Source organism: Limanda limanda, chromosome 12, assembly GCF_963576545.1.
Source record: "Limanda limanda chromosome 12, fLimLim1.1, whole genome shotgun sequence".
Classification (NCBI taxonomy): Eukaryota; Metazoa; Chordata; class Actinopteri; order Pleuronectiformes; family Pleuronectidae; genus Limanda; species Limanda limanda.
Window position 1 is genome coordinate 17,037,775 of NC_083647.1, and position 22,632 is coordinate 17,060,406.

Genomic DNA, 22,632 nt, shown 5'->3' on the forward strand with positions numbered 1-22,632 from the left:
TTTTGGGTGGGAAATGGGGGGAGGGGGGTATTGTTTATAACCTTGAACCATGCTACAGTTTCCATGGTGCTTTGATTCACAACTTGTCCTGCTCCGTGTCTTTTAGAGAGAACGTTTAAAAGTGAACATTGGACTGTGGATTACCAGCAAACCTGGCCTGGCAGGTCGGACCTTTTTATTCAGTGCTGCTGTAAATACTGTGTGAACTCGCCGGCCAGTCATAGGAAAAACACCAGAGGGCCGGACTGGGAACATCACGAACTGGTCGGGCTCGCGTGTGTGTGACTGGGTTCGCCGTGCGAATCGTCCCAGCTTTCTTTCATCTGAAGAGGTTTATTATTTTTGCTATGTCATGATAATATCAATTTATGGTTTGTATGTTGGAGCGGTCTCTCATTGGTGGGGGGGGACGGGCCATAGCAGCGATGGGTTGCCACAAAAACGGATTTCACGGTGGCCAGTAATTAAATAAGTTGTGTTCTTCAAGGAAACCTCACTGTTATTTTCAGAGTTTGAGTCTTTCAACGTGTTCCTGCTGGATTTTAGGTTAAACTCACGGGTTTAACTGCAGATTGAAAGATGCTGTAGATGTTGATCCCAGAACAAAATGTACCCACAATGCAACGGAACGCAGCCGAACGCACCGAGCCATCACGGCAGCCTCGTCTTTCTCCTGAATGTCCTGTATGTCAAACGTGAGAACTCTGAACACGTGAGATCTGCTGACCAGCGTTTCCCTCTCTCTGCTGTTCTGTATCTAAGTGCTGTTGAGTGGAGATGTTCCGATACCATAATACCGAGTAGCGATCAGATACCAGTGCATTTGATATAAATAACAACTCATATAATGTATTTTAAAAGTTGTATGCTAACAAACAAAAACAAATACACAGGGAATGAAAACCATAGAACTTCTATTATCAGTCGAAAACGAACATAAATGTAGAAAAACACCACAATCACTTCCTTTAAACAGATGTGAGAGTGCGGCCCCAGTTTATAAAAATAAAAGATCTTTATTAGATTTTGTTTTATGAGATAGTGTCGTGCCAATCCCTGGGATCTGAGGTCTTGCTGACGGTGCAGATGCCGTTTCACTTGTGGGACTGACATTTTGCCAAATTGCTGACATTTTAGCGACACTACCAGAAATCCCTTCATCTCCGCCGCTCTTAAAAACAAGACTTGCCAGTGGCAGCGCAGCACAACTGCCGTTCTGGAGCGGTGAAGAAGACGGGGAAAAGAAAATGGCAGTATTATCGGATGAATCTAAATTACTTTAAACAGGTGGTATCAGGTTGTACCTCCAGCTGTATAGGAGGGATTTGTGAAGCTGGTATCGGAACATCTCCAGAGTCGGACCCTGCTGGGAATGATCCGTCTAAGTTCTCCTCTATTCCACCAGCCACCATGGTGCTGTGCTATTTATAACTCCATGTGGTCTGGGGCTTTTATTGTGAAGAGGTCTGCAGGAGAGGTGATCAGTCAAACTGTTCCCTCACTAATCATCACGCAAATCCTGATTTGGTGATAAATCCAAACTTAGATGGTTGTCTACCATTTTCCCCACGGTTAAATTTCTATTACTTTGACCTTTAGCTACAAACATCACCAGTATGTTCATCTGTGCCTTGAGATATAAAAACAAAAGCAGATTCTTCTAACAAGTATAAACTTACACCATGTTCCTCCACTCGCTGAGCAGTGAAATGGCATGTAGAACTGATCCTATATATTTTTGTACATTCAGACTGATTGTGACACGGAACATTGAAAAAGACGACTGAGGTCAACGCAGCGTTCCCCCTGGAAGCCATTCTTTTTTCTAGCCCGACTTTTAAAGTCCCATTCGTAGGAACATAAACCGCAACGGCCCCAAAAAGCTCCGTCCTCTGGATCTGTCCGCCGGCTGCCATGTGGCCTCTTCCTCTGGCTTCATGATGGAGCAGCACCAGACCAGACAGACTGTTCAGAGCTCTCGGTGCTCGTGCCAAGACGTGATGATCATATAGTCCTTCTGTGCTCTCTCTGTTATTGTTTCGACTTCCACTCTTCTCATTTACCACGAGGAATTGCCAGCTCTTCCCCCCACGGTCTCTCTTCCAATTTTCCTTTTACTACATCCAGAGACTCCAAATCTGCCCCTTCCTCTCCTCCTCCTCTGTTCCTCTGCATCTTCTTTGGAATCTCATTTTCCCTGAACAGCAGTGGTATGTGCCATTTGGTTCACGGGGGGGGTTAGGGTACTGTTTTATCGAAGGCCAGCAGCCTGTCGCCGGATAGTGATGGGCAGCTCCCTGGGTAGCTGAAAGGTCAGAGGTCAGGGCTGCCTCTAATCCCGTCTTGGCTCGGGGCGTCTGAAGACAGGAGGGAGGAAGAGGACGCTGCTCGGGGGGGGATCTGCACTTCAGGGAGAATTCAGACGGCCGAGGGGATCGCATGTCCGGCTCGGCCAGAGATCCACGTGGTGGCCGGTCGGTGTGTGTTGTTATTAATGTGTCCGCCAGCGCTCCTGTTCAAAGCCCGACATGTGACCGCGTGTGTGTCGTAAGCTGCACATGTGTTTGTTAGTCTCTTTTTAGATTTATCTCCGTGGCTGACATCACCGGGGGTTAGTGTTACTGTACACGGCAGCTGGGGAACGCAACTTCTCACACCGACGCCTCCCCCCCCCCGATAAATCACTCTTCACCGTGCGGACGCAACAGTTACATCCATCCCAGTCACAACTGAACCGGGCAGCCTCCATCTGTGTCTCTGTAACTTCATTCTTCTACCTCTCTTGTCTTTCTTTCTCCCTCCTCCAACTGGAGAGCACTGGAATCAGGGGGTTGTGGGTGACTTGTTGGGGGGCTTCAAAGAAAGTGCGGCTTTTTAAAAAGGGCAAAGCTGAAACTCTATCCTCTGCTACGCGCGACGCCTTTCCTCCTCAAAAGGCCCGAAAAAACATGAACGCCACTGCAAACCCGTCCGACCGATCTGTCTGTTGAAACCAAGCTGGGCGCCTCTGGAATCCACCCCCCCAGTCGCTGGTGGCGGCTTCCAGCGGCGAGAGCCCGTGTTGACGTGGTGGAATCCGCTCACTGGTCCTCTGGGACTCGAGTGAAGACTTTACAGGTCTCGAGACATGTGAGGCTTTTGCGGCGCTGTAGAGAAGCAGCCGGGTGCTGTGTCAGAGTCCCTCTGTCGTCAGTTTCAAAAACAATTTCGTTGAATCAGAGAATCAGAAGTAGTAGCAGAGTATTTCGGACACGGCTGCGGAGGATGTGGTTGAGAGGAGGTGGTGAGGCAGCGGAGAGGAAGGAGGCCGCTCTCTCCTCGCCGGCTGAAATACCAGAGACAGATTTTACAGAAACCCTCTAAAGCTCCGCTGGTGTTTGTATAAACATCCGTTATTTACAAGTCATTGTTTTTTCCCTTTTCGTAAAGTAGACTAGAATGTACTCAGTGGAGATCGGAGTGGCTCGGCAGAAATGGCTCCCGGGCAGCGGAACAGGCCCGTTTCCCTCACAGGCCTCCATTGTGAAGCCGGGGTCATGGTGGCGTTGGGTGGCGTAGGCTGTAATCTGCACTTAACCAGCACTTAACTTTAAGACCTCAAACGACTAATGCCCCCTTTAGTCCCCCTTTTGTCAAAAAGCTTCCTCCTCTGTGTCCCGGGATTTAAAATCTGTTTTCAGGAGCCGGGCGTACCGGGCAGGTATGTGTGTTTGCACCAGCCAGATTACAAGAGGATTTAAAGAATCATCTCACGGCTTAAAGAAAAAGGAAATTGGCGGTCAATCGATTATGGAATCATACTTGTTGAGCTATGGCCTGCATCTCCGCCTTCTAACGTAGTGCCAAAATCATTCCACAGTATTCCCAGTTTACAGTGAGAGACGGTGCCAGCGTGTTTCTAAAATACTGAAATAAAAGGGGAAATATCCAATTTGAGGGTTTATTTTGTTGTTATTTTCTGCTTATGTATGTTTTAATTTCTTTGTTAAACAAAAGATGTCTTATTTTGGAAGCTATATCGGATAGATTTTATTTAAGGAAAATCTCGTACTTTTGTAAAGTGGGCCTTATTATTGAATTATATTAAGTATTTGTCCATCTTGATTTTAAGAATGGTATTTTCTTTTGTTGTTGTCTTCCTCGTTGTTATTACACTCCTGGAGAGTTCTTCTTCTTTTTCTTCTTCTTCCTGCATTTTGTGTTTTTGTTGTTTTAATGTTTCTCACGACGAGACGCCACAGGATGAGACCATTTAAAAGAAGGGAGGGAGGGGGGAGAGAGAGGGAGAGAAGCCAGGGTTGTGTCATTGCCATTGTAGAGAGAAGCTTTGTGTGTTTTATCAGAGCCGAACAGGTCCGCAGTGCTGAGTGCTTCACCATGTGTGTGTGTTTTTCTTTTTCTTTTTATAATCGGGGGCCCATTCATTGGTCCGGCCTCTTCACTGCTCTGTTCTCCCTCGCTCATAAATTCAGGGTTCGTACATGGTCTGTGCTGTATGTTTGTACGTGCTGCCAAAGAAAGACACACAATGCAGGCCCCACACACAAACACACACATGTAGATATACAAACACACATAAATAATCGAATAGGAGTAATCTAATAGGACAAGACGACGTGTATAACTGGATCTCTCACACACACATGCACAGACAGAGGAACTTGAGGCCTGTACAATCAACAGTTTTTAATGTGTATAAATGTCCGTTCAGGAGAAGGAGGCCGACAGTCCGAGGTGTCAAACACACACGTGGGTCACATATGATTTGTTAATGCTTCTCTCAGCGTGTCGGCGACGCCAGATGGACGGTGTTGTTGTCGGGGAGGCTGTTCTTTTCTTCATCTTTTTTTTTTTGTTCTCCTGTTTTTAGACTTAATACATTGTGCATGTTTTAACCTTACTGTGGCTGGCGCACTCTGCATGTAGGTCTCTCCAAGCTGCCAACTGTACAGCAGACCATATGTATTCCAATAAAAATAAAAAACCAACCTGTTTGTAAAACGCCTCTGTGTCGGAACCTGTGTCGGTGAAGCTGTGTCTTTTTATACATTTTGCCGAACAAGCTCAGCAAGTTTTTTATTTTGAGGTGGGGTGTGTGTGTGTGTGTGTGTGTGTGTGTGTGTGTGTGTGTGTGTGTGTGTGTGTGTGTGTGTGTGTGTGTGTGTGTGTGTGTGTGTGTGTGTGTGTGTGTGTGTGTGTGTGTGTGTGTGTGTGTGTGTGTGTGTGTGTGTGTGTGTGTGTGTGTGTGTGTGTGTGTGTGTGTGTGTGTGATGAAGAGAGAGAAATGGAACAACAGCTGACGGTATGCGAAATAAGCAGGCAGACAAATGAGGCAAATTGTTCAGGTACAAAGAGGAAAACCACAAGCTGCTGTGGAATGCAGAGTCAGCACACGCAGCTTTCCCCTTAAACGGTTTCACCTCGCTGCTCCTCACCTAGTGAGCGACAGAACTTCTGCTCCTGCACAAACCAGTCGGATAAACCTCACGTGAAAATAACCAGACGAGTTCCTTTCTCGTCAGTCAGTTCGTCTCAGGTGAGACGTTTCCTCACGAGTCTGAACGTGTTGAACCGAGCGGAGGGGTTTTGATTTCTAGATGCAGACTAAGGGCAAAAGATTGAAATGCTTAGGTAGTGAGTTAAGGAGTCTTGGTCCTGCATTGCATTCAGGCTATTTTTCCACACTAATTACACTTATCAACTATTTTATAGACAATTCTTTGTAAAAACAATAAAGGCTTTTAGAAAACTATAAATAAATAAAAGGAGAGTTGGATTCCTGATGTAACATTAACCCTGAAATGTTCTACCAATAAGGTTAAAACATTGGTTGGACCAAAATGAAACATTCTACTTAATTAAAAGTAGAAATCAACAGACAAACCTGTTCTCAAGTGAAAGTAGAAGTACCACAATGACTTTTCTACTAGAGTGAAAGTACTTACTGTGCTGTACATGTGGCTTCACACGGGAATAACCCAGACTCGCATTAATAAAGAAAACTGCAGATGATGCTGAAAACACAGGAGGTGTGGTCTAATGCTACCTTTCCACCATGATTGGATAATTGAACCAGTTCCCCTCACATTATTACTTAAAAAATATACATATAAATAATATGAACATGTGACGCAATGCATTGTAAAAAATGTATTGGAGTAGGAAGTAGATATTTACTGAAGGAAAATTGAAAAATACCCAAAGATAAATGTACCGAAGTAATATATACAGAAAGGTGAAAAATATACAGCAATGAAATATATGATACAATTTTTCTTGTTACTTTGTTCATCTCAGTTCAGCCATTTTTATATAGTATAAAGTGATTTGAACCTCATGAAGATGTATGTCATTGGTCAACATGGCTGTGACTCATCAGTCAATCAATCAAACTATTTAACTGTGAAGCACTGTTCAAACAATTCAAATGCAATTTAAGAAATGCATTAAAAATATTTCATTAGTAGACAAGAAAATATAATAAGTCCAGGCTCAAATTTTAGTCAAAAAGAATATAATAAGATAAATATTAATGTTAGAAAATACATTCCAATACTTAAGCCACACAATTATAAAACATAATCAACCAAAAAGCTGGACTTAATAGGCGGGTTTCTAATTTTCCTTCCCAGCTCCTCTCAGATCCTCAGTGACTCGGAGCAGCGTCACTGAATGTTTTGCTTCTGAGGGTCTGAGGAGTGATCTCATGGTCCCATGGTCCCATCGTCCATGAACCACAAGAGAGGACTGGCCTCTTGCTGGAGACGTTCTTTACGGCTTAACATCGTCCCCCTGCTCCTGCTGTGTTTAATCTGCCTTGAGTTCACATGCAGGAAGCTGCTGCCCTGACACACTGGTGCCTGTGTGGACCCTGGCACCCGTGAGCCGCGGTGCTGCTGCTGCCTGACCTGAATATGTGCTGTGAAGTCAACCAGAGAAATGAGTCAGCAGCACTGCAGCAGGAGGATGGAGGAGTGAGAGGGAGGAGGAGGAGGAGGAGGAGGAGGAGGTTTCACTGCCTACGACAGGTGAACACTGAGTGATATGTTGAATGTGTGAGAGCAGCCGGAGGGTTCCTGTGGTCAGAGATACGTGCAGAGGAGGAACCTGCTCAGTGACCTGGTTTTTATTCATTAAGAGAATCGATTCACGTCAAAAGAATGTGTTAACTGTTTGTTTGTGGTCATGATTACACAAAAACAACTGAATGTGCCAGGGAGCTTGGTGGGAGGATGCGTACGTGTCAAAGGAGAACTGAAATATTGCCTCAGATCCGAAACAGGTTTTATTTTCACTTTCTATAATATTGTGAGACAATCTCCCCATTTTCCCAAGGAATAATTCATGGATCTGGCAAATTTACAGAACTGAAATCTCTGTGTGTGTTAAATCTCAGCTCGATTCGCTTGTGGGGCGACTGCTGGGCCTGGGCGGAGGTACGTGCTCCACTGAGTCTAGTTCTAAAGTGATGTATAATTTCTGGATTCACAGTGCATCTGATTAGGATGGATTGTTTACCTAAATACCCATCTCAGCGCGTGGGAGCTGTTTGTACCTGCGGACCTGTGCACATTCCACCCCACACCTCTGAATCCCATGAGATGTGCTGGGGCACGCCGCCGCCTCCTCACTTCAGATCCCTCCCTCTCCCACGGCCTGCGTCTGTGGAGTCATCAGTGGATGTGAGCTGGAGGCTTCTCTGAACGGAAGAAACAACAAAACAACAAAAAGACGAACCTAGATTGATCTGTGTGTCGGTGCGCGCGGCGACCGTCACCGCAACAATATACTGTCCTGTTGACACGTGTTATATGTATAAATGTTGTCTGTGTGTGTTACGTGTCTGTGGTCTGTGTCTGTATACAATCTGTTGTATGATTAGTAGGCTATGCCTTCATGGGACAGTTGTGTGTAAATATGTTGCCGGTTATGTTACCAGCCATATGGAGTTTTAGTGTTTAAGCTGATTAAAGCTATGAAGCTGGCCTTACCTGGGACACCCCTGTGTTTAATGGTATATTGGAATGTTCCAATTGTAAGGGGCGTGGTTAGTCCCATTTAAGCTGGGCTGTTCATTGAGTCGGGGAGGCCGGACATGGGAAAACGTGAGTCTAGGAGAGCTGCTGTTATAGGGACGTAAGTCTGAGAGCTCTCCATTTTAAGTGTTAGCTTAAACACCAATTGTTATTGTAATTATTTCTTTTGGCCACTGTGCCTATTTTATTTTCTTATTTCGAAGTGTTTGTTTGTCGCTCTTTTGTTTTATTTTATATTTACTTTCATAATTCTGATTGTCGGCCTTACTTTGTGGGAAGAATAAATTCCCCTCTTCTACCTGAATCTCCAAGTACTCCTGAGAGTTATTTACACCGAGCTCAGCCGCTCATATACATACCTACCTTTAACAATCTGTCCAAAAATCCAAGAGGATTCTCCCTACCCTGTCTAGTGCCCCTGAGCAAGGCACCTTACTCCCCCAACATCTGCTCCCCGGGCGCCGTACATGGCTGCCCACTGCTCTGTGTGTCCTGCACCAGATGGGTTAAAAGCAGAGGTTAAATTTCCCTCCTTGCATGAGTGTTCCTGTGCATGTCTGTGCATGTGTTTGGGACAAATAAATGTATCTTAATGAAAAACAACCTCCCCAGTAAACAGCTACACACACTGCACTGAGCCGATGGTTTACCAGGGAGGTGAAAATACCCCGAGTACTGCTGCCGTCCAAAACCCCGGCTCAAATTACTGTTGTTACATCAAACATCTCCTCTGGTCACGATAATAATAACCGCAGCTCCGGGGGAAAACAGGGGCCTGTGACGCTGGAGAGTGGATGGAAACAGAGGGGCACGGAGCCCTGGAACACAACCCATAGCTCATGGTTGACCATTTTAATCCCCCCGCCCGGCCCCCCTCCATCATTCATCGGATCCCCCACTATGAAGGAGCCGCTGCCAGGGACCCTCGTTTACCGCCCCCCCCCCCCTCTTACGCAGTACCACAGACACTGGGAGGCAGCCAGACCTGAAATCAAGGAGGGTCAGTGGAGGGTCAGAGCAGCAGCCATGTTGGTTTTGTACACAAGTTTAACTCAAATTACCGTCCTGCGGTTGTGTGCTTGTGCCCAGCTCTGCTGTTTCAGTCTTCATAAGTTTGTTCCAGACTCATGAAGTCCCTGTGACCTTTGTCCTCTGACATGTATTCCACCTTTAAGTCCAAGTGACACCTGGTTAGATTTGAAGAAATTCACCAAAAGGCCAACTTGAGATTTGTCCAAGAGGCTAAAACACATTTTCTGAGGCCACAGAGGACCTTTTAGGATTTTGGCTTCTAGAAAAGTTGCATTAAATAAACCTTATGTACTTGAAAATTCGTCCCCAAACAAACACGCAGATCTCAAGTAGAAATTTCTCTCTTCTTTTAATAACAAAAACAGTTGACAATATAAAAAGTTTGATGACAACCATAATAAATTCTACGGCAAAAAAAGAAAAACAAAAGTAACATTCACAAATAGTCTTTTAAACATAATTCATATTTTAGCTTTCAATACAAACTATTTCTTCTCTACTCTGCAACCTAATTGACAGAAATCAAATGTACGAGCTAGGGTTCATGGCAAAAGACCACCAAGACAAGGCCCCTGGAAATAATGTGTTTTGCTTAGGTTTTCAGAGGATGGACCCAGTGCCACTGAACTGGTCATTTATAACTTGTACAATATCTGGGTTTAAGTTGTAGTAAAATACTTTCCAGACATTCTTTAACGTTCGGACAGGGAACGTTAAAGTACATAAATACTCACTCCAACGTGGGATCACAAATACTCTATGAGGACCGAAAGTAATGCCATGCTTCACTTGTACGACTGAGTTTCAGATGGATTATTACATCAGAGTGTAATAAAAACTGAGATTTATTCACAGCCCAGTCTTTGTAGTGGGACACATCTGTCTCTGTTAGTTACATGTAGGTCAACTGAACGTATATCACCAGTCTGAGGAATTGAAATGGTCCAGTGAAAGAATCTCATTTCCGCGTTATACATACAAGCTGAAAATTTACTGTGAGGAGTGTTGTTATTTCAGTCAGAAGGCAAAGAGGGCAAAGTTGTTTCCTCGACTTTCATGATCTTTCACATCCGACAGTTTATGGGTAAACCTTAATCTTTTTTTTCTTTTTTTTTAACAAACAGTCCCGAGGCGGCAGGATCCATTTCAGACGCTGGGGGTGGGCTGAGCCTGCGGAGGGTTGCTGGCGATGGCCGGAGTGGCCTGTCGGGGGAGCGTGTACATGGCACCGAGGAACTGGTCTGCGATGCGTCCGGCCTCCCGCAGCCCGCTGAGCAGGGCGCCGTGAACCGTGGCCGGGTAATTCCTGATGGTGTGCTCGCCGGCGAAGAACAGGCGGGGGACGGGCTGAGGAGGGGGAAAAGAAAAACCACACTGAGAGGGATGTTGGATTGTCTCAACGTAATAAAAAAGGGGAAAATGGGGGCCTGGAGAGAACCAGAGACGGGAGGGGGTGGGGGGGGTGGGGGGTTGTGGTAACGAGCTGCCAGAAGTCATCAGTCAACACATAAATATGACTTGTTCACATTAATCAGCGTGCCAAGATGAAAAGAGCCAAGAAAACAACTGCAAAAAACTGAAATGCTCTGGTTTGGTTTGGTGGAGTATTGTGGGCGAGCTGGGAAGCCTCCTCTTCCTCATTCTCACACACAAACACTGTCGTTCTCACCCAAACACAAACGTGATGCTCCGACCAGCACCGGCACCGGCTCTCTCTGTTTGTTTACCTGTGAGGCTCCGGGTATGGCCGGCCCCGGCGTGATGGGCTGTGCCATCAGGTCGTAGTCGTTCCCCGAGGAACCTGCCGCCACGTACGAGTAGGAGCCTCGGGCCCAGGGGTCGGCACGCCAACGGGTGACCACAGTCTCCTTCGGCTGCCATGGCAACAAACAAACAACACATACTTGTTAGGGGGTTTCCATGATGGTATCGAGAAGAACCTGTAAACAGCTGGATGGCGACGGGTTTCAAATCTGGCCTTCATGCATATGATTTTATCCAATTTGAAACCATAAGCAAATGATTTATAATGACGCGTGGTTTGGACGCGGCTACACGAGCGAGGGGCTTTCACATGTGCTCGCTGTCAAACTGTGCGGGTGACGGGGGTCTCGCTTCAGGAACGAGGCGGAAACATTCCACTTTAAGTACTGGAAAAACCAGAGGAGAACGCAAACGGCGGAGATTCAGCCCTATGTCTCTGTAAACAACAAACAAAATGAAGCTGCGCTGGATCAGAGCTGCCCGACGTTTGGACAGAAAATAAACAGTTTGGTGGAAGAAGTGAAAGATAAATGGACGATAATGTTCTAGATGGACAAACATGTTCCATATAAGCGAGCCACAGACAGACAGAGAGAGATTTCTAGAGTTTACAGACGGATCTACAGACCTGTGGCACGGCGCTGCTTCCAAAGATTCCCTTGAGAATGGCCAGGCAGCGGCCGACGATGACATCATCACTGATGTTCTCCATGATGCCGGCGGCCTCGCCAGCCATCAGAGCGAGTAGGATCGGGGCTGCCGGGGGGAAATGTAACACGTTTCAGACAGATAAATAAAGTGTACACATGGATAGAAATACTTTTCAAGAGGGTGCTGCACAATTGTGCTTCCATTGAGAATCGCGGATAATCCAAATCAAACAGTGGGATCTGAAATCACCTTTGTACAGGTTCCAGAAGAGGAAGAGTTCGCCCCGACTTGCTGTGGTGGAGCCGACGTGACCGAACAGGTTGACGCTCGGGTCCCAGAACACGCGGTCAAAACACAACACCACCTGAAGGAGGGGGGGGGGCACAAAAAACAGAACCGTCACACAACAATCAAACTGTTTATTTGAGGCAAGAACTCACATACTCACTGCAACACTAGTTTTGCTGTGGGAATGGTAGAGCTCCCCCTGCTGGTAATAAAGTTTGCTAGCAGCTCAGATTGCATAATCATGCGGTGCTGTCTGTGCTGCAGCAGAATTAGGAGATAAACTGCTCTGCTGCAGATGATGCTCGGCCACAGAGGGAGAGAGAGCGACACAGAATGAGCAGTGATCGGATTACCGACACGCTGGCAAAAAGCATCGGCCGCTTGCACGCGACAGCCTCAAACTCTAATTCTTCATCTGAGCGAAGACCGAAGATGGAATCAAGAGGGGGAATCCTTGTCCTCCAAACTGTACGCCATCAACTGTTCACTTTATCAAAGAAGATTTCAACACACAAGTGGAGGGAGGGAACGAGTTGAATACAGAAAGTGCCGATTTGGAAAAGCCCAAAAGAAACGTACACCTGCAAGTAAAGGGACTGAACAGATCGGGAATGCTGAGCTCATTGTGTTTTGGCTGCAGGAGCCTCTCTGGAAGCTGAAGGTCAGGTTGCCAGCGTAAGGACACTGCAGCAGAAACAACAGCAGGAGGAGTCTCTCAGGAAAACACACTGTGACGACCCACTGCAGGATTTACAACCCGATTCACTTCTTTCCGATGCTGACTGGACAGGGGAGCAATGCTCTCCTGTAGTGACTGAGGGTTTATGAGTCAAATCTCCACTGTTAACACTAAACGCACGAACATGTGTGTGTGTTCCAGTAGTTTGCTGAGGAGGGGATGAAGGAGGCGTGTTCGAATAAAGCCTTAAGCATAGGGTTGCAAAGGGGCAGAAAGTTTCCGGTAAATTTCTGGAAACTTTCCGGAAACTTTCCATGGGAAGTTAAGCTCTGGAATTTTGAAAAAAAAAACTAGGCAAATTAAAGGCTGAGCAATAAAAAAATCATTCAAAACTCTATTTTAAAGATGTATGGAATGCAGCACACGCTGCACGTTGAATTTCAACCCTCCACTGTGCATTCTTCCATCACATGCACAGATAATTCCCAGCATCCTTCACTCTACAGCAGGGCTATTGAGGCCTGCTGTAGTGTGCAGGACTAGTCAGGTAAGTTTCGATGATATTACTGGGGAAAATATATTAGCATGCTGATTGAGGATTGTTCATCTGTTCATCTAGCCTATTTCCATTCATTTATCCATCAATTGTAAAATATTTTTACAGAAGATTCAAATTGTTTGGCTAACTATTTATATCTCTGGCATTGCGTCAGTGTGTTTTTACAAACTTTTTTCTCATCTAATTGTAAAGAACAATGCCACGTGCACTATCTCATGTGTGGAGACATTTCACCCCATCCAATGTAGAAGGAAAGGCTGTGTACATTTGCAGATACTGTGCAAAGACCTATGTTTATATTTATGTCTGTATATGACAAGGTAAATACAGTTAGTATAAATTACCCACAACATTTCCAGTTTATTCCCGTTAATTTCCATGGAAAGTTTCCAACTTTGAATATTCCCGGAATTTTGCAACCCTACTTAAGCACCATAGTGGCACTAACCTTGTTGAGGTTGCCGAAGCCCATCCTCTGAATGGCAGATGTTTTCCACTCGGGCAGCGGGGGGACAAACTGCACGGCTGGGGGCTGCTGCTTCAACACCCCGAGGGGCAGGGTGCACAGGACAGCGTCGCACTTGTAGATGAAGGTCTGGGTCGTGGAGCGGGTGTTGACTGCTATCACCTCGCAGCCTGGAGGTCCAACAGATGAACAACATGTCAAACACACACTGCATATTTCGAGTATGAAATCTGTCAAATAAAAACACGCAATCCCAGTTGTGAACACATACCAGATGCTGTGTACCGGACCTGCCGCACTGCTGTGTTCAGTTTGATGTCCAGGCCTTCGGCCAGCGCCACGGGGACACACGAGTAGCCGTTCCTCACCGTCAGGTGGCTGCCGGTGAACTCAAAGTCATCGTCCTGTGGATCAATGAGAAATATATCATTTGATTGAATATTTATTTAAGCCTCGGAAGACACATTGAGGGATAAGACCCTCATTTACAATGGTGCCGAGGGTACAATAAAAAAGTTGATACATTAAAAGTGAATACATTGAATAAATAGGAATGAAATAAATATGCATATATATATATACACAGTAATACAAGGTATAAAACAATTCGTCAATAAAATACTATGGCCAAGTCAACTAGCAGTTACAGTCATTGCAGGAGAAGTCAGCTGTACATGAGACCAGACTCGAGAACTCCGTCAGTGAAACAAATGAGCGCAACTTTAAAGATTTTTGGACCTCAATCCAAATGTAGGGTGCTTTATAACAGAAAGCTGTCTTCCCCAAGTTGGTCTTAACACGAGGCAGATGTAATGAAAGCCAGCTCTGGGAGCGGGTATTGTGGGTATTACAATTCATCCCAGAAGCATTAACTTTCTAATGTCAGGAAGCAGCACAGCAGGAATATCTCATAATCAAACCAGTGAAACGCATCACACACACGAGAACGTTAGAGGATCGAGTGTCTTTGCTTCACACGTCCATTGTCGGGACGGCCCGGTTGGGACATTTCTGACTGGGGACATGTACACACCTGATCCCAGTGCTTGAGAGAGAGGGTGGAGAGGGGTGTAGCGTTGGCAAACTCCAGGTTGGCAAAGTGCCAGTCGAGGATCTGCCGATCCCTGGACGACAGGTAAACATCACTGTGGGAAACAAAGTGGGGGGGGGGGGGGGAGGGGACACGGTGTTGAAGGCTGACATCATCGAAACAGGTTTATTCATGCACGAGTGAGAAGATCTGCTCTCAACTTAATAACACCTTTAAAATAGGAACATGGTGACAGAGTGTGCATGTGCTGCAGCATAATAACAAGTGTGTTTTGTAACCATTTAAAGGTTTTGAAACAAGATGGAATATATTTTCTAAGTAAAGACACAGTGGAATAGCGCCACCCTGGGCAGAAAATGAATTGACAGGCCCTCTGTGTGTCTGGTTATCGGAGTGCCTGCGTTCTTTGTGTTGGTTGCAGTTGAAAGAGATTGAGCTGAAGCCTCCACAGGATGAGTTACCTCGGTGGATTGGCCTCCAGCTCCTGCAGCTTCTCCTCCATCTTCGCCTGCGACTCCACCAACTCATCGTACTCCTACACAGACGAGGCGGAGAGACACGTTCAAGATTTAAAGAAACAATACTGCTTTACTTTTTGGCTCATGGACTCGAAGAGCTGGTTATATCTTTATACATTTAAGTTCTAAATATATGAAGATATAACCAGCTCTTCGAGTCCGTGAGTCACATTTGAACTAGGTGAGAGCGTGCATGGCATACGTGTGCATGTGCACGTGTACAAGGTGCACACCCAGAGGGTTTCAGGTCATGCGGAGAGGACAAGCAGTCCTGACAGAAAGGGCCGACTCCACCTATTCATCAGTTCACCACAACAGAATCAACTGTGACAGCGAAGCAGAGTCTGGTCATACCACCTACCACGCCAGGCACCGAGCTCCACTCAGTCAACTCTATCACATCTGATCTATAATGGCCTGCTACAGCCATTGCATTATTACCCTTAAAACCTTGTTATATGGTGGTAGTCATGCATGTCATGTACACACACACACACACACACTCTTTAATATAATGCTGAAAATGTGTGTGTTTGCCTCCGCAGACACACAGACAGTGAGGCCGCGATTCAAAGCCTTGAAGTGGTTTCTCAGACAGCGGATGAGTTGCAGACGAATCCAGCTCGAGACACCAGCTGTGTTTAAACCAACTTAAAAACCTCCTACTAAAATATACACATCGCAGCAGTGGAGGTGATTTGTCCGCGCCGAAAATAAAACAGCAGCACTCGCCGTAATAATACATCCCACCAAAGCATTAAACCACTTAAACACAGGCCGTCTTGTTTACTTAGATCGCACGGCGTTGGATCTCTGCATAGCGCCCTGACCTCGCAGGCCATTAAACATCCCTTTAACATGCTGCCTTCCTTCCTCAGAGCACTAATACTTGATCTTTGTATTTCTCAAGTGTTTCAGTCCTTCAGATTTTAGTGGTTGACCATTTGATACAACTTATCTTCAACCCAGAAAATCGAATACTGCTTGAAAAGGGTTCAAACCAAAGTAAATGAAAACACAGAGACAGCACGTTATCCACCACACCACACAACGCAGGTGGGAACAGTTAGCTTCTTAAAACTCAACTGCAGTAACAAGATTATTTAAAGTAGTGCCATCTGATTCCTGCCCATTCTAAGACATCTGAAGAAGTCATGAAAGTGTCACGTAGGAATCTGTTCTGGACAACTAACAATCTAGATAACTGCAGCCTGAAACTTTCTGTAAGGAGAACAGTTTAATCGTGACTTTGTTCTACGTCACTCTTCTTTCTGCTTTTCTCTATTTTTTTTAAAACAGCGGTTTAGCTCACTTTGCAGAGGGAGGTGAGGTCCCGGTGTTTGCTCTTCACTAGGAACTCCGCCGTGATGTCTCTGGGTGGTTTGACTTCACTGGCTTCTTTATACTGCTGATGGAGCTCCTTCACCCGTTCCTTAGCCGACACCATCTTGAAGAAGAAGAAAGTGAAACTGGTATAAATAATTCTTTAAGAAACTATTTTTCATTCAAACAAGAGAAGTTTTAAAACACATTGTTTGACCTAGAAAGTTTAAAATGATAATTAATGTCATTGTCTTGACAGCTTGATAAGCAAGTTAAGTAAATTAAAAAGTGGCAAAAGCAGTCTGAAAGTTGTGTACGGCTTCCACTGTCACATAAACAACTTCTCTTAGTCTCACCTTGTTTAGAAGATCCCTGAGATCTTCCTGAGTCTTCACAATCTTCTTCCAGTGTTCGATTTGCTCGTCTTTTACGTGTTTCTCCTGCAGCCTGCAAACAGACACACAAGAAATAGTGTTTATGTCTATTTCTATGCATCTTTTCTTTATGTGAAAGCTTGTGTAGTGTAGTTCCTACTCACTGTATGACCACTTCCAGGGCCTGTCCCAGAGAAACAGGTTTGTTGTTGAGGAAGTTGAAGTCCAGCTGGTGGCTGAGGTAGGAGGTGGCCTCCAGCAGGCGGTTGAACTCTTGCTCGACCATTTCGTCTTTTTCTTTTGGCACCTGGAGACACGAATGGACAACAAGGACACTTGGCTATAAGTCCCACTAAAGACAGCAGCGACTGAATCTTCATAAAGCTAAAAGAAAAACATACATGAATAACTACAACTAAAGGCACATTTTGACAATTTTTAAAAAACGTTTTCATGTTTGGCCTTGATGGCAATTTACTTTACAAAATCAACTTGTAACTCATTACTTAAACTTTAAGTCATTTAAGTCAGTGATTGACTTACTGTATAAAAGCAGCACGAGTAATGCAGTCATTTCCCCAAAGAAACACAATTCTATGTCTTGATGAACATGCAGTAACAGACTCAAAACATGCTTTATGAATATGGACACCATGCTAACAAAGCAAAAGTTCAAACAGTGCCGGATATTGTGCTATTTATGATGGAAAGTTTTGATAGAACTTAACGCAAATCTACCCTCCATCATTTTCAAAAGGAAACTACAACTTCTTATTACAAAGATTAGCATTGGGCTGCTCATGAATGGGAAAGATGAGTTTACATGGAGTCAAATCGAAATGGATGAAGATTTAAAAGGGATTCAAAGTTAGGTAAGGAATGTATTATGTAAATAAACCAATACATACACTTGTGCACCGTTCCCCCTTTAGTAGTTCACCAAAAGATGAACATGGGAGAGGTTGAGAAGACCAGAGGGGAGGGGAGGAGAGAGAGAGAGAGAGAGAGAGAGAATATTAAGTAAACACAACTTTAACCTCATACAGGTTTGCACAAAAGTAAAACATGTACATTTAATCTGCCTTTTCCTGCAGGGGGAGGAAACCAGTTACACATGATGTGGATGTTTCAAGAGTCCCACTGGTTGAGTCTCTACTTCAATGGACCTGCCCTGAGCATGAACCTAAACATCCTCTTACTATTGCTGCCACTTGACAGACAGAGGCGGGGGGTGGGGGTGGGTTTGCTTCCAATTAAATGACATTAGGCTGTATCCGTTTTCTGTTTTGCTCTGATCTGAGAGAACAGGAGCTGGTGTTGCTGACACGCGATGGTGAGCAGTTTAATTCCTCCAGCGCTCATTGTGTTTGAGTGGATCATGGAAAGCCAGATCTCTGCCTCGGGGCCACGACAGACTCGGAGAGCAGCTGCAACCCCAGACACAAGGAAAGTCATGCAAATACATAAACATCTCCTGTTGAAGGAAGTAAACAACACGAGGTCCTTGTTTGATAAATGTAATCGGGATACATGGTGTGTATCTAATGCAGACGTGGCTGCACTTCCCTGATGGATGCTTATTACTATGCTGTTTGGAAGAGATCTTCAAAATGTTGGTGCGACCGAAGCAAGCGCGTATTTCTTCAAGCATCTGCTGACAAGTCACTTGCACAATCCCATGCACGCCTCTGCTGCCATTAGCCTCTTGCCATTTATCAAGCTGTGAAGTTATTTCTTGGCTTCATGAAAAAACCTGGGATTGTTACAAAACAACAACTTCTATAAATATTTAATCATACATAAGGTATCTCCGGATTCTACTTGTTAAATGTGAGAATACCCCAAGGAGCCTGGCTGTGGCAGGAGAATGGAACAGAGGCAACTCGGTTTATTCGTGAAGGTTATTTCATTATACTCACAGCCTGGCCATTGGCTTCATAGAGTGGACACTTCTGCTTGATCTTGGCCAGCTCCATGTTAACCTGCTTGCTGATCACTGCCATGGGGTTCCCTCCTGGACAAGCAAACACACATGATTGAAGGCGACACAGCATATATATGAGCAATACCACCCTCTACAGGAACATTGAAGTAACAGCCAATTTTCTATAAGAAAAGACCATTATCTGGCTGTTGATGCAGTGACCTCTGTGCCTCCAAGAATAAAGTGCAATGTTTTCAATCGAACCCAAAAATGACACGGAATAATCACTTGTATCCTGCACTTAGATTATACTTCTACAGATCAACTAATGTAGTATTCATGTGGAATAAAATGCAACTAACTGGACACTTAACATTTATAAGATACTTTGACTCGAGTGTTCAAATTAAAATAAATAATTGGATTCATACCCAGGCCCGTCACCACCATTGCTCCCAGATCAGCCACATAGTTTCCCTTCCTAAACGTGGCCACTCTGCCTCCAACACGGTCCTGGAGGAAAAAATTAAGTAAATATATAATAACATGGTAAACTTGTGGCAGTTTTAACATTATAAAAAGCCAGGTTAATCTAACTCGGTTGATTAGATAGGAAATTAACTCTTAGAAAACTAACATTTATACCATACTAAACAGAAGGTAGGTGGAGGCAACAATCTCACAACGCTGTACATGTTTCACAAGCCTCAAATGATCTGTGCTAGGAGCTGACTGACAGACATGTGACAAAATATTAAATATAAAGAAAAAAATAACAGACTTACCCTGGCCTCCAATACTGTTACATCCATCCCAAAGCTCTGCAGCTGCCTGGCTGCAGCGAGGCCGGACACACCACCGCCAATTACTATAACCTTCCCGGTCTTCTTAGCTGCAACAACAAGCATAAGGTGCATTCATTAGTTATCCGTACACCACTGACCTTCCCAAGCTCAAGTTCTCCACACATTAGGGGAGGAAATCTGAGATATCAGATTTCCAACCAAAATGGCATTTATTGTATTAACATTTGACAAATGGCTACTGTTATTTTACCAGTGAAATGAATAGAAGGAACTCACTTGGTAAAGGCTTGACCCTCTTGTAAATGCCAAAGTTGACGAGACCGTGCCTTTCCAAGTAACTGTGTATCCTGTGAACCAGCACGGCATCGCCTAAAAAGACACAAGTACATTAAATCTCCACCTACACGTGACAACAATAAGGGAATCAAGTTATAGACAAACCAAAGGGATGATAAGATTAATCTCTCACTGTTGTATGGAGCTTCAAGCTGCTGTGCTGTGGCCTCAAAGGTCAGCTGGATCTTAGGGTTGTCCAGCCACAGTTGGAGCTGAATGAGGTTGACACGAGATTAAGATACATCACAAATATGTTTTAAAATATAATCTTGTCGCGTCTGTGGTCTTTGATCACAATGTATCGTTTTTATATTGGCACTTACTGTGCGGTTGCGGATGTAGAGGAAGACCTTCTGAGTCTGCTGGGGACCACTGATGATGTCCGGGAAGCAGGCGGCCTCCTGGGATGTCATGCGGTCGTGGGGATGGCGACTCTGGAAAGCAGCTCCTTCTACACCTAACAGTAACGCAATTTATGCAATATATCTCTATTATGGGAGTTATAATGGGCTAATTTAAAACCAATTTGACGCAGGGTACATATTCAAAAACTGCTTTATATCACACATTTTAAGCGTCTTTCCACTTTAAAGATATCAACCTGATTTTCCTGCAGTGATGTGTTACCTATGTTTTCAGACTCACCAGAGGGTTCCTCTGGTTCACTCTCATTCTCTTCCTCTACCGGTGGAGGAGGAGGAGGGATCACTTGCTTCCTCTCCTTCTCTGCCTTGGCGTTTCTCTCCTCCTCAGAGTAATATTCGTCTTCCGACAGATTGGCGAGACTTTCGTCCATCTCGCGGTATTCCACCTGCAACGTTCGGCACAATAAAAGCACCATTAAAACCAGCGTTGCGGTAAATGAACCGCTTGGGTTCTCCCGTTTCAATTTAAACTCACCAATACCTTTCTGGAGGAAAGAAATGTCATGTTGGACAGACCATGACAAATATTTACTGTTCCTAACTTGAAGTAAGACACACAGGGATGTGAGAACCTGTGACTTAAGACTGGGTTTTCCACTGATGGATACAATGGGAGTCCTTCACTGTTCATTGCTCTGGAGGGTTTTACTGAGACTAGGTATTGCTCGACTTCTACCAGTGCCAAATTCATTTGAACACGAAGCATCGAAACTCATTAGATAGTTACTTTCGCTCGCTTTCGTCGACTTGTCCTGCGGACTTCAGCCGAGTCCGGATCTGCCCCCCCAGGGCCTGCCTGGTGGGGCAAGGGGGCTCCTCCAGATTCCCCACTAGGGGATGATCTCTCCTTCTTTTTTACATCCATAGCTCCTGCAGCTGAGGTTGAGGTACCAGTCTGGGCATCCGACACTGGAGCCCTTTCACCCCCTGCTGCTGCACCAGCAGAGGATGAAGAGGAGGAGGAAGAGGAGCCAGCATCTGACTTCTTGTTAGACTGCATTATGGAGGTTGGAGTCCTCTCCTGCACAGGTGGGAAAGAGGAATGAGGAGATGAAACCCTTGGTAAATGGAACCCACACAAGCCCAAGTCACAATAACTTGTAAATGAAATGGCTGTAATTTCAAAATAGTGGTAAAAGAATTTTGATAAATAGTATATGAGAATGATGAAGTGTGGGTTGCGTGTGTTGGAAAAAAAATACATAAGGAAAATAATGTATGTGTTGTTTACTTTGGGTCAAGACCACTTAATAACAAGTGTGTATAAAAATGGTTTATAACACATTAAATTCATGACAAATTGTTATTTTACTCACTAACTAGTGCCCAGACTAAAACATTAACAACTATCACGAGCATGAAAACCTCTTGGTCAAACTGCACCGCCCCAGAATTTCCCGTCTGTGTCCCTGGATGGTGAAAATCATATCAACTATGCATGAATGTCGTGGGAGTAATGGAATGAGGACTCTTTGGGACAGTAACCTTTTCTTGTTTCACCCATTTCTCCGTGCACCTGGTAATATCCATTCAAACACTAAGAGATGAAGACACAACCAGAAACACAGTTACTAACAGGAAACAGCCAAGTTGTCCTGTCATTGACTTTGCAGCGAACGAAATTCAACGCAGACACACATTGAGAAACATCCAGTGAATCATTTGATGACACATACTTCACTGGGGCTCATTCATATACTAGCTTCTCAAGTTAGCCGAATGAGAAGCTTGAGAAAAGCCCACAGTGGCGGAATGATTATTCAAGAACTTGTATTTTACTCATACTATCAACATTTCTTTCATTTCCATCTTAACCAGATGTAGTAACGCTAACTAGCTAGTTAACTACAACGCTAGCAGCAACATGCTAAAAGCTACAACCATACGCTTATGCGCTAGCTAGCGGTTTGTTCTTCACAGCCTCTTGCATGTAGCTCGTCACCACACAATCACACGGTGCTTTAACACAACCGTAACGCAAGCTGTGCTGCAAACTCGGATCTGAATCGCTTCTACAAATATCTCCTTCCGAATGCTTCATACGAGACCATGCTACGTTAGCTAGCGTTGCTAACAATAGACTAGCTAGCACCAACTGTGACACAGTAGCAGGTGCGAGCTGGAGAAAGAGAAAGCGCCTGGTTGTAAAGACAAATATCAAATAGATTAGACTCTGTGCTTGTTGTTTAACTTTCCTGCAGCGAGAAAACACATTTTTAGCTAATAAAATATAGAATTGATTAGATATAAATATTAAAAATTACCTCTGGATCCCCGAAGATGTCAACACAAAGACAGCACAGCAGCAGGACCCCGCCTCTCAGTGAGCTCTGTGGTGATTGGTGGATGAGGAAGCGTTACCGAACACCACCCGGCAAGACGATTGGTCCCAGGAAATGT

At 44.7% G+C, this 22,632-nt stretch overlaps 1 protein-coding gene across 2 annotated transcripts; it reads right to left on the minus strand.

Moving 5' to 3' along the window:
- Positions 1 to 9,400: 9,400 nt before the first annotated feature.
- Positions 9,401 to 22,556, minus strand: kdm1a (lysine (K)-specific demethylase 1a). Of its 2 annotated transcripts, XM_061082523.1 has the most exons (22): positions 22,497 to 22,556; positions 21,718 to 21,769; positions 20,960 to 21,253; positions 20,453 to 20,618; positions 20,131 to 20,264; positions 19,941 to 20,019; positions 19,748 to 19,840; positions 19,451 to 19,557; positions 19,097 to 19,178; positions 18,661 to 18,755; positions 17,650 to 17,667; positions 16,906 to 17,048; positions 16,724 to 16,814; positions 16,357 to 16,491; positions 14,988 to 15,061; positions 14,509 to 14,620; positions 13,747 to 13,879; positions 13,458 to 13,645; positions 11,733 to 11,847; positions 11,461 to 11,588; positions 10,796 to 10,942; positions 9,401 to 10,415 (listed from the first exon to the last, which is right to left on the minus strand). In XM_061082523.1, the coding sequence occupies exons 2-22, from the start codon at positions 21,760 to 21,762 to the stop codon at positions 10,215 to 10,217; spliced, it is 2,580 nt and encodes an 859-aa protein (XP_060938506.1). In that variant the 5' UTR covers positions 21,763 to 21,769; positions 22,497 to 22,556; the 3' UTR covers positions 9,401 to 10,214. The 2 variants fall into 2 exon arrangements, with proteins under 2 accessions (XP_060938506.1, XP_060938507.1); XM_061082524.1 differs by lacking the exon at positions 21,718 to 21,769 and having other exon boundaries at positions 22,497 to 22,527.
- Between the last annotated feature and the right edge of the window lie 76 nt (positions 22,557 to 22,632).

Bases quoted from the DNA above. Each gene is read 5' to 3' on its own strand.
- kdm1a (XM_061082523.1), bottom strand. From the start codon at position 21,762: ATGGATATTACCAGGTGCACGGAGAAATGGGTGAAACAAGAAAAG. The intron at 20,265-20,452 runs GTGAGTCTGAAA...CGTTACTGTTAG, and splicing joins TGAACCAGAGGAACCCTCTG to GTGTAGAAGGAGCTGCTTTC. The intron at 13,646-13,746 runs GTATGTGTTCAC...TTGGACCTCCAG, and splicing joins GGTCCGGTACACAGCATCTG to GCTGCGAGGTGATAGCAGTC.